At 45.1% G+C, this 12,033-nt stretch overlaps 1 protein-coding gene across 2 annotated transcripts in view; it reads left to right on the top strand.

Moving 5' to 3' along the window:
• The window catches only part of EPB41L4B (erythrocyte membrane protein band 4.1 like 4B), a 170,608-nt gene that overhangs the window by 120,368 nt on the left and 38,207 nt on the right, over nt 1–12,033 (top strand). For both annotated transcript variants that reach the window (XM_055579252.1, XM_055579253.1), the window contains exons 16-17: nt 8,609–8,823; nt 10,729–10,847. In XM_055579252.1, the coding sequence (XP_055435227.1) occupies nt 8,609–8,823; nt 10,729–10,847 (334 nt within the window). The remainder of the gene's footprint in view (nt 1–8,608; nt 8,824–10,728; nt 10,848–12,033) is intronic.

The raw sequence follows: 12,033 nt of genomic DNA, 5'->3' as shown, positions 1-12,033 counted from the left end.
ATAAAAATATGAAGAATCCAGAAATAGACACGGATAGATATTGTGTCTTATCTGCCTTACGGCACAAGTGAAGAGAAACTAAAGAGCCTCTTGAAGGTGAAAGAGGAGAGTGAAAAAAAGTGGCTTAAAACTCAGCATTCAAAAACCTAAGATCACGCCATCCGGTCCCGTCACTTCATGGCAAATAAAGGGGAAAACAACGGAAACAGTTACAGATTTTTTATTTTCTCAGGCTCCAAATTACTGCAGATGGTGACTGCAGTCATGAAATTAAAAGACACTTGCTCCTTGGAAGAAAAGCTATGACAAACCTAGACAGAATATTAAAAAGCAGAGACATTAGTTTGCCAACAAAGGTCTGTATAGTCATAGCTATGGTTTTTCCAGTGGTCATGTATGGATGTGAGAGTTGGACCATAAAGAAGTCTGAGCACTGAAGAACTGTTGCTTTTGAACTGTGATGTTGGAGAAGATTTTTGAGAGTTCTTGGACTGCAAGGAGATCCAAACAGTCAATCCTAAAGAAAATTGGTCCTGAATATTCATAAGAAGAACCGATGCTGAATCTTAAGCTCCCCTACTTTGGCCATCTGGAGCCAAGAGCTGACTCACTAGAAAAGACCCTAATGCTGGAAAAGATTGAAGACAGGAGAAGGGGATGACAGAGGATGAGATGGTTGGATGGCATCACCAACTCAATGGACATGAGTTTGAGCAAGCTCCAGGAGATGGTGAAGGACAGGGAAGCCTGGTGTGCTGCAGTCCATGGGGTCACAGAGAGTCAGATACGATTGAGCAGTTGACTGAACAACGACAAATCCCCTGTAAGGTGGTTGCCTCTTGAAATCTTAGTCGGCTATACTGTAATGCCCGTGCCAACCACTAGAGGGAAAGAAAGTTAAACCAGTCTTTGGAAACCATCTGCAAAGCACAGGGCAGTTTCCACATTGAATTCAATGACCAATGGCATCACCTCACTAGACACTCTTGATAACCTAGTGACAGGCATTGCTTTTATGCCCATTAAACAGAGACTCAAGGAAGGGACCTCCCTTGAGCATGGTCTGGGGAGCCTGGTGTGTTGCAGTCCATGGGGTCACAAAGAGTCAGACAGGACTGATCAACTGAGCAAGATATTGTGTATCAGTCATGGGCAATCAGGACAACTGAAATCACTCTAGGCTTTTCTTACAGAGGGAATTTAATACAGGGAGTTGATTACACAGGGATGAAGAACTAAGTGGCTTAAGTGACCAGTGAGGCAACTCAGAAATTAACAATAGTAGAACCTGTTTATTACTCCTAGAGCTGTGGAGACAAAGGGACAGAGAGAGATGGCAGTGTTCCAAAGCCTAGGAGCTGGGGCCACAGGAAGCCAGTCTAGTGGAAGCCGAAGCCCCAGGGGACTGAGTGTTACTGCTGAAAACATCCTCTGAGGTAGAGAGAAATGAGGGAGAAATACCTTGGCTTATTTCCTTTTCCCACCTTCCAGTTTCTGTCGGTGCTTCCCATTGGTCAAACCTACATAGAAACCACAGGGAAGGGAAACTGGAAAATGCATTTCCTTGGAAACAGAGCCAGGCAGGGGAGAGCAGAGAATGGCTCTAAGAGGAGTCAGGAAGGGTAAGATAAGAGTAAGCTGGGGAGAGGTGCCCAACCCAGCCTGGGAAGGAGCCAGTTTAAAGGATTTAGGTAGCTATTTAGGTAGCTAAAGGGAGAGGTCTCTTTTTTTTTCCTGAAATGTAGAACTAGTTTTATCAACATCACTAAAGGACATGAAAACATGTGAGATGACAATCTCTGTTCCTGCCGTATCATTGAGAAGACAAGATGTGTGCACAGAGATGTCTCAGGCAGTGAGGTTCGGAGGAGGTCTTGGGATTTTCCCGATGAGTGCGTTTGGTGCCTTAAATAGAAGCCGAGGCAGATGGGAAGATGCAGCAGATGGGCAGCACTTGGGATGCTTGGCTAGCGGAGAGGTCAGAGTCCTGGATGGTGTCCCAGGCTCAGCCAGTTATCCACTGTGTGACCTGGTCACCTCCCCCCTCCCCCCAGTAGGCCCCCATTTCCCCATATGTGAATTGAGGAGATTGGACTAGGGCATTGTTTGTTATCCCTGGCTGCACATTGGATTTAGAGATAGATGATGATGTAATTAGCCAGGGTAAGGATTGTACATTGATTTTTTTAAAAAATATCCCTTGGTTGATGTTTTTAATCAGCTTTATTAAGATATAAATTACATACTATGCAATTCACCAATTTAAAAATTGTACAATTCAGTGGTTTTAGCATTTTCACAAAGCAGTACAGTCACTACAATTTAATTTTAGAACATTTTCATTTCTCCTAAAAGAGACCACATGCCCATCCTCCCCAGTCCTAGTCTACTTTCTATCTGTATGGATTTGCCTATTCTGGACATTTCATATAAACAATTATGTAGTATGTGGCCTTTGGGGTTTGGCTTCTGTTACTTAGCATAATATTTTCAAGGTTCATAGATATCATAGCATGGATTGATATTTCATTCCATTTTATGACTGAATCATATTCTATTATATAGATATATCACATGGTATTTATCTGTTTATCTGTTGATGGACAGTTGGGTTGTTTCTACCTTTTGGCTATTATGAATAGTGTTGCTATGAATGTTTATATACAAGTCTTTGTATGGACATATTTTCATTTCTTGGGTACATAACTAGGAGTGGAATTGCTGGGTCATATGGTAACTCAATGTTTAACCTCTCTGAGAATCTTCCAGGCTAATTTTCAAAGCAGTTGTGTCATTTGGCATTCCTAGCAGCCGTGTAAGGCGTTTCCTATGGTGCTTTCACTATTCATCCAGAATCTTAAACCACCTAACTGGGCTTCCCTGGTGGCTCAGTTGGTAAAGAATCTGCCTGCAATGCTGGAGACCTGGGTTCGATCCCTGGTTTGGGAAGATCCCCTGGAGGAGGGCATGGTGACCCACTCCAGTATTCTTGCCTGGAGAATCCCCATGGACAGAGGAGCCTGGTGGGCTGCAGTCCATGGGGTCTCAAAGAGTCAGACACGACTGAGCGACTAAGCACAGTGCAGCACACCTGGATGATATCTGAGTGGTTCTGTTTCTACAATTTTATGCTTTTTTGTCTAAGATTAGATCCTCAGAGCTGCTTGCAAAAGCACACATCACCCAGAACTTGACTGAGCTATAGAGGGTGTGATTGGTTCCTCTGAGCACTTGAAAATTCGCAGCCTTATTTCTGAGAGAAAGCCCTGTAAGTTTCAGCTCAAGACCCTCCCCCATCCTTGCCCTGCACACGTCATAATTCTGGCTATGGGTTCTGGAGGATTATTTTGAACATTTATACCATTATTTTACTAAATACTAGAATTATTATAATAATTAGTGTAATAATGGTACAATAATAATTATTATAATGTTACAATATTGTACTTATAAATCTCTGAATAATTATCCCATTTTTCAGCATGCAATGCATTTTGATTGAGTACCATCTGTTTGGTCTGCTGGGATCCCAGAGTCAGGGAGTGGGGAAGCTCTGGCAGGATCAGGCAGGGCTGTAAAGGTCCCTCCACCATGCATCTGCAGAGCTGTGTCCACTGCTGATACAGTCAAGAACATCCCATATGACACAGGCTGCCCCCAGAGGAATGCTGTTTTCTCTACAGTTGGAAGCAAAATGAGAGTAGGGGGCTTCTCCAGAGAGAAGGGAAGAGAAGAGATTAGATCCAGTTAGGGGCTTCCCCGGTGGCACTGTGGTAGAGTCCGCCTGCAATGCAGGAGATGTGGGAGACCAGGTTTTGATCCCCAGGAGTGGTAAGATCCCTGGAGGAGGGCATGGCAATCCACTCCAGTGTTCTTGCCTGAAGAATCTCATGGACAGAGGAGCCTGGCAGGCCACAGTCCATAGGGTCACACAGAGTCAGACATGGCTGAAGTGAGTTAGCACGCATGCCCACACAACTTCTCACTCACATCTACTAACAGGGCACGTTACTTCCCTTCATTAAGTCCCAGTGTAAAAGGGGGCCACACCAGCTTCCTTGCAGGGTAACTGTCAAAGTTAACCATTAGAGCGCCTAGCGTGTGCTAGGCACATAGAAGCCCCCTTCTCTCACACCAGATCCTTCTCAACTGCCAGCTCATGCAAGCGTGCACCTCTTGCATCACCCTCTGAAAACCAGGACTTGTGACCTCCTTTCCAGAATGCCAGAAACCTGGTGAACCTCAGTCTCTGTTGACAGTGAGCATGGAGCTGGCCTCATGTCTTGGATCTCAGCCTCTGGGCCCTGAGGCTCATGAGCTGCTGAGTGCTGCTAGGTGGGCATGGCCTCCTCTGAGGTTCTGTGGACAGGGCAGGTGCAGTGGGTGCCATTACATCATAGCTTATGTGACCATCACCCCCTGGAGTTCTGCAGGGAACAGTCCATGAGGCCAGCAGCGGTGGTTTCCTTAAAGGACCCACAACCCCACACAATGCCATCAGTTAGGGTCTCCTGGGCGGTCCTCAGTGTGCATGAGCTGGGAAAGCACCCAACTCATTCCACTCCTGCTTAGGAATCTTTGCTCTTCTAGAAATTCTGACCCTGAGAAACCCATGCTGCTTCTCTGACCCTCATCTATTTCTCTTCCCATTTGTCTCTTTCTCAGCCTTCCCCAGCAGTTGTTGTAAAGTGAAAGTCACATTAAATACGTGTTATCACTCCCTGCACATATATTGGTTTCCCTGTTTAACTTTTCACTCTGGGTTTCTTAGAAATAAAACACACACACACGCTTTTAACTTGGGAAGACAAGAAGATACATGATATTACTGCCTTGTTTCCAGTCCATGGCAGACATCACTAATCAATCACAGCACTCCCTCCTCCTGAGCGGGGCGCAGCTTCAGTGTCCTTTTTCATCATACATTCCAAGCGGAGAGTGAGAGTCGGTTGGAGTGAGCATGAGAGATATCTATTTATCTATTTACCATTCCTCAGAAATTCTTACTCAAAACTTACTCAAACCTCCAGCCCTGAATGTACTCCAGATCTCTGCTGTAGGGCACCTTGTTCCTTGGGGATTCATTCTCACATTCAGTGTGACCCATTTGAAATGAAATCATGGTTTCTCTTCTCCAAGTAGTCCTCACTCCCAAACTCCTTTCTCCTGTTAATAGCATGCCATTTCCCAGGCTAAAACATTCAGTTTTCTGACCCCTCCACGTCTCTGTGTTCTCCCCTTCTCAAGTCCTGCCAATGCCCCCAGCCTGTCACTCTGGCTTTAAGTGTTTCTCTGGTTTGTTTTTGCTGCCTCGACCGTTTGGACCTTTAATAGGCGGGCAGCAGTGTGCTACTAACAGGGTGGGTGGAAGGTGAGCCTCAAGTTGTGAAGCCTTCCAAGCCAAAGGGCATTTTGTCTGTTCTGAGCTCCCAGTCTCTGTGCCTCCTTAAGACAGGTATTATTTTCACTGTACTGGAGACACGGGAAAATAATGCCCACGAGCTCTGCACTTCACACCCTTGTTGTCACATCCACCACTGCATTCATCCTTCCTCCCCCTCTCCCTGCTTCTTTCCTTCTCTCCCTCCTGCCTTCCCTTCCTTCCTTTTATCAAATATTTATGGAGCACCCATTATGAACTAAGCAAGGCCTCTACATGTATAAAATGGGATGGTCAATGTAAACTATGTAACCCAGTGCCTGGGGCAGAGCAAGTACTGGATAAATGAGTTGGGGGCGAGAGTAAAGGCTGATTTTCTGGCCTGGAAATGCATCCAGAAATCACCTGACCCCTTTCATGTCACAGAGAAGGAAACTGTGGCCCAAGGCAGCTGGCCAAGATGCCTGCACAAGGTTGGGCAGAACTAAGACGAGACGCTAGAAATTTCAGTGACAACTCAGTGCCCTTTTTTTCTGCTGCCACTGCTGCCTCCATGAGGAGGGTAAATAGCCTTGGTTATGCTTCAGGTTGGAGAAGTGAGGCTGACTGTGACCCCAGACAAAGACACACCCACACATTCTTATATACACACACATTTATTTCCCTGTTGAACTGTCCTGAGCAAAATCTCTAGGAGGCAGCCAGGGTGGACCAGAGACCTAGCTCATGGAACAACATAGGGGCAAAAAAGTGCAGGAAAAAAAGTACAAAAAAAAAAAAAAAAAAGTGCTGTTTCTTCTGAAAAGCATCCTGTATCTCCAGCAGAGTCCTCCTCTGAACCTCCTCCCCCTGTGCCCCACGCGCCTAGCCTGCACACCCCACCTGCACTTCTTCAGATATAGCCCAGAGGGGCCCCCCTCCTCCATCCACCGAGTTCATCTAGCCCATCATAGTCTCCAGGGTGTCTGTCCTCCACACAGCCCTCCACGTGAATTTTCTAAAATGGAACTCTAATCATGTCACACCTTTGCTTAAACCTTTTCCACTTCTCATTCCCACTCTAGCCATTCTGCTTTTTCAAATGTCATTCCTTTGCTCATACTATTCCTTAGGATTCTAATAGCCATTTCCACCTTGGCATTAAAAAGATATTCCATAAAACAAATAAGCAAAAAACAATAAGAAAACAACACACCATCACTGATTTAGAGCACATGGGTTACAAATGGGAGAAATCTAACTACATCAAACATAAATAAATAGGACTTATAATTGAGAAGTTCAGTGGTAGACCAGCTTCAGGCATGGCTGGAACCAGGGATTCAAATGCTACCAGTAAGGGTTCCCCCCACCCCTTTTCATCTAGCTTTAACCTCTGCTCATCTCGTGTCCCTCTGTGCATTGACCACTTCCCACAGATACTTCTTTGTGTCCAGGGAATATAATTATAAATAGCCTCAACTTATATCATCCTCATAGCCAAACCTGACTTATCTATGAGGCACAGTAGACGCAGGGCCTTGGGCTCACAATGCTTTTAGGGGCCCACAAAAATGATTTCATTTCTTTTAAAGTCAGAAGAAAAAAATGAATTTTTGGTTGAAGAAAATGGTTTAATATCTGATATTAATATATTTGTTTTGTTTTATAATATAAATGCAGTCATAAAATGTAATTTTTAATTTTTTTTCTAGAGATGAGATGAAGGCCAAAGGGCTTAGGGCCCACAAAAGTCACAGTAAAGCCTTATTTGACTCTTAAAAAGGAAGAGAGACCCTTTCTCTCTGTTTCCATGTGTTAAACCTCCTGGAAAATCTGATTGTCCCTGATTGGATCATGTTCCAGAGCAAGTCCCTGGAAAGAGGGAGAGCTCTGATAGGTCCACCCTGAGGGGAGTTATCAACTTCATGCAAACACAAGAAATATAGTTTCCTGTAAAAAAAAAAAAAAATTCTGTTTTAAGAAAGTCCATCAAAACTTGACTATATCCCCCAGTGGACTCCCCTTCCCCAATGATTCCTTGCCCAACACCTTTACCAGCCCCAGGAAACTAGTTGCCTTCCCCTGTACACTCCCTTCACAGCTCATTCCAGTGTGACTGTAACTGATTAAATGACAGTTTCCTACCCTGGGGTGTGAGCTCCCTGAAGACAGAGTGAAGGAATAAGCAGCAAAAATCTGGTCTCTGGGAATGAGCAGAAAAAGGGATTGGCTCTGCTTAGGGGTGTGAGGAGACCTTTGATCTGGGTCTTAAAGGCTGGAAGTCTTCCTGGAGGAAGGGGTGCTTTAGCTGAATTTGGTGATGAGGGACGACTCCAGGGAACAGAAAGAGGTGAAAGGCCCCAGGACGGGAAGAACTTGGGGGTATAGAGAAGAATATAGCCAAAGATGAGCTGCAAAGAGAATGGGATGGGATCACTGGTTGGGGAGCGGGGGGCAGGCATGAGTGATACATAAAGGAATTTGGATTTTTTTCTTGCAAACCAAGCTCTGAGCCTTGGTCCATGGAGGGGTGAAAGAGAGCCTGAAATTGAGTGTGAAATGTTGTGTCTGGGTGCCTTTTTCTGCAGAGAAGATCCATAGCTCTCATCAGATTTCATCTTAAGAATCACTAGCAGCAGAGAGGTATTCAAGCTCCCGGAGGGTGGAGTGCCACACTCTAGACCATAAGCAGAACAGCTCTCTGACTGCTGCTCTGTAGAGATGGGCTAAAGAAGAAGTAGAGGCTGGGAGAGCTTTGAGAATCTGTTTCAAGAGCCTTGTGGCAATAACACCAAGTGGAGCAATTGGAATTAGAGGTAGCAGTAACATTAACAGGTCTTTCTTCATGGTGGGGTTGATGGAGAGGAGGAGAAAGTGGCTCCAAGGCTTCTAGTTTGTGTCATGATCTTATTATGGTAGGGTGTTTAATGAATTATTTTTTAATTTGATGATTGCCTTTGATTTATGCTTCCCATTTAGATGATGTATTTTTTTTAATTGAGATTTATTTCAAACTTAAGAATTTTTTTAAGGGTTAACATCTCTGATAAATACAAATTTCCACATTCTGCTTTTCCTTTGAGTTGCTGTTGTTGCCGTCGCGTCCTGTTCTGTGATAACTCTGCGGAACTATTTGTTACACCTATTTCTCTTGGTTGTCAATGCTGGGAGAACATCATTTAAAGAACAGACAAGGGTATCAAGACTCTCTGCTTTTCTAAATCCTGACTTTGACACCCTCCACAGCTACCCGCTCCCTTCCCCAGGGCTCAGCAGCTCGGACCGGCTGCCTTTCGGCCTCGAGGAGAACGGGGGCACTCCGTTCACCACCAAGGCTTCGGGAAGGCACCACCATCACCACCACCAGCACCAGCACCACACGAACTATGGCCTCTCGCTGACCCTGGAGAACAAGGAGGGGCTTTCCAGGTCCCCAAACTCCAGCAGTAAATCCCTGACAAGTAAGTTGGGGCATAGGGGGCAAGGTGGGGGAGCGGTGCTGCAGGGCGTGGGTGACTTTCCAAGATGCTCAAGACATCGGTGCAGCTTGGAATGGTGGTAATATCTGCGCCGGGTTACCAGGTCTGGGTGAGAGCAGACAAGAGCCTTGTGCATTAGGCAGAGGTGACTTAGGGATTGTGGTTTACTCACCAACACTGCTTTTGTTATGAGGAAGCAGATGTCTCTGCCTCATTCCACGCTGTTTCTCTGCTCCTGCTGTATCCAGTACTGGCTCGAGCGGTGGAACAGAGAGAGAGGGGAGTGAGGTGACTGAGTCTCACATTCTGTCTCATTCTTGCCTTCTGAAAGCAAGCTGTGAAGTAGATCTAGTGCACACTGCCAAAGTAGTCATGGAAATGGAGAATAAACAAATTAGAAAAGTTTCTAGGGACCTCCTTGGAGTTCCAGTGGTTAAGACTTTGCCTTCCAATCCAGGGGGTGTGGGTTCGATCCCAGTCAAGGAACTGAAATCCCACATGCCTCGCAACCAAAATGCCAAAACAAAGCAGAAGCAATATTGTAACAAATACAATACAGACTTTAAAAATGGTCCACATCAAAAAAATCTTTTAAAAAAGGGAAAAAAAGAAATGTTTCTAGCAATATGACAGGGTGATTTTGTATCTGTTAAAACTAATTAAAAATGTGGGCTTGGATTTTGTATGCCTGTTCTTTTCTTTTTCTAGAAAATCCTTTTTATTATATTTTACCAAAGAATTTGTGTGTGACAGGAGGTGGGGGGAGAACTTGTTCTGTATCACATGTGGTTTGAACAAGTGCCAAGATAGAGGTGAGAATCAAGAGGCTTGGATTCTAGTTCTCATGGTTGAGCCAATCCCCTCTTGGATCCAGGGTTTTCTCAACTATGGAATGGGCTGGAGGGTATTGAGATGATGGCCAAGGGAATCTTACAGGTCTGATATTTCATCAGTCTGTGGCTGGTGAAAAGGATGAGCCATTGAGCCTTCACTTGTAGACTGTGAATAGCAATTCTGGGTTGGCTGAGCTAGAAATGGTAACTCATTGTCCACTTTGGTATTGAAAAATTGATCCTATCCTCACTGTCCGGGCCAGAATACTGGAGTGCGTGGCCATTCCCTTCTCCGGGGATCTTCCCAACCTAGCGATCAAACCCAGGTCTCTCGCATTGCAGGCGGATTCTTTACCAATTGAGCCACCAGGGGAGCCCCCATATACAATTAAATAAATCTTTGGTTACTTGTATTTGGAGTATCTGTACAGGTGTCTGTCTCCCAAATGGACTAGAATTGTGTCTCATTCATCTCCTTATTCCAGCTTCCCAGATCCCAGTTGCTATCAATGCCTGGCACAAACTTTAATATGTAATGAATACCAAATGTTTAATGAATATTTAATGTACCCACGGATAAAAACAAGCTAGTGGGAGGAGTGGTGGTGAACTAATCCAACATACAATGAATTTGATTTTAGAAATATAACATGGTTTTTAAGAGCACCTTCATCTGCCTGTTAGCCTGAACACTAATCTTTCTAATGTGCATAGTGCTTTTCCATTAATAAAGCATTTGCACATGAATTACCGCACTTAATAAACACAGCAACCCTGCAAGGTAAGTAATTTTATTTTCATTTGAAAATGGCTCAGAGGCTCAGAGAGGTAAAGGAATCTGCCCAGGGTCATCCAGCTCACATATGCGGGGGGACTTAGGCTTTGAAACTTTGACCTTAAAATGTTCTCACATCCTACCTGCTAGTACATTCCTGAGAGATTCAAGCTGCCAGAGGAGGAACCAGACAGCAAGACTCTGAGGGTTGGTCTCTGGCAAGTGTCTTGCATCTCCTTTATCTCTCTGCCCTTTCAACCTTTCCTTACTCACTTACAGAACTGAGTCCGGGAACACCTGCCCTTTTCAGCGAAGCCGCTGCTCATCTAAAGAAGCTGGAACTGGAAACTGTGAAGCCTGCTGGACCCTGGCCTGCTCTGCACATCAATATAAATAAGGTGCCAAGAACCAGAGCTGGGTGATGCACGTGGACCTGGGGTTCACTCACACCTCTCATTATGACCCCGCCTGCCTCTTAAACCATGTGCCTTTGTCTTGGAGGGATTTCTACTCAACCTCTCATGACATTTCTGCTCAGGCATGTCTCTTAGGAGCCGAAATTCACTTATATTCTTTTGGGGTGGGTTACAGCAGTAGGGGCCGCCTCTGGTGCTGAGCCGCTCAGACTGGATCTGTTCGTGGTCCTCTCCATCCTTCTAACTGAAGTTCCTCCAGGGAAGCCTCCACATTGACCTCTTTCTGGTTTTACTCCTTGGAATTAGTCTGCATGGGCTGCTATCACAGATTATCATAGACCAGGTGGCTTAAATAGCAGACATTTATTTCTCATTGATCTGAAGTTTGCGAAGTCCAAGGTCAAGGTGTGGATGATTTGGTTCCCTGGTGAGAGCTCTCTTCCTGTCTGGGAGCCAGTTGCCTTCTCACTGCCGGAATAGAGGGCTCTTTCTTCCTCTTCTTATAAAGCCATTAATCCCGTCATGAGGGTCCTACCCATGTGATTTTATCTCAGTCTAATTACTACTTCTCAAAGGCCCTGTGCCCAGATCCCATCACAAGGATGGTTAGGATTTCAACATATAAATTTGGGGAGGACACAATTCAGTCCATAGCACTCTCTGTCTCTCCCCGACAGCACCTGGCACATCATAGATATTCAGTAACTGTTTGCTAACGGAAGGAAGGGAAGGATTAGAGTAGGGAGGGAGGGGGACTTCCCTGGCAGTCCAGTGGTTAGAGCTCCACACTTCCATTGCAGGGGGCATGGGTTCAATCCCTGGACAGGTAACTAAGATCCCACATGCTGCATGATGCAGCCAAAAAATAAAAGGCTGGCTTATGTGTTTAAAAATAAAAAAAATAAAAAAATAAAAAAGTAGGGATGGAGGTCTTGAGGAAGGGACTGGGCAAAAACCAAGTTCTCTTTTGGCTAGACCTGTTCTTATATCAAAATGGGCAGCCTTATAAAAACCAAGTTATATCTTAGAACTGTAGAAAGCCAGTGCTGGAGTCAATCTATCATTTACTTCAACCTTTTCAACATCTCAGACCCGAGGAAGGGACCTGGCATTCTTAAAGTCAGAGCAGCGGCTGAATCCCTGGACCCCTGACTCCCAGTACAGTGCC

Source organism: Bubalus kerabau, chromosome 4, assembly GCF_029407905.1.
Source record: "Bubalus kerabau isolate K-KA32 ecotype Philippines breed swamp buffalo chromosome 4, PCC_UOA_SB_1v2, whole genome shotgun sequence".
Lineage (NCBI taxonomy): Eukaryota > Metazoa > Chordata > Mammalia > Artiodactyla > Bovidae > Bubalus > Bubalus kerabau.
The sequence above is the reverse complement of the archived record's forward strand: the minus strand, read 5'-3'. Positions and strand labels throughout refer to the sequence as shown.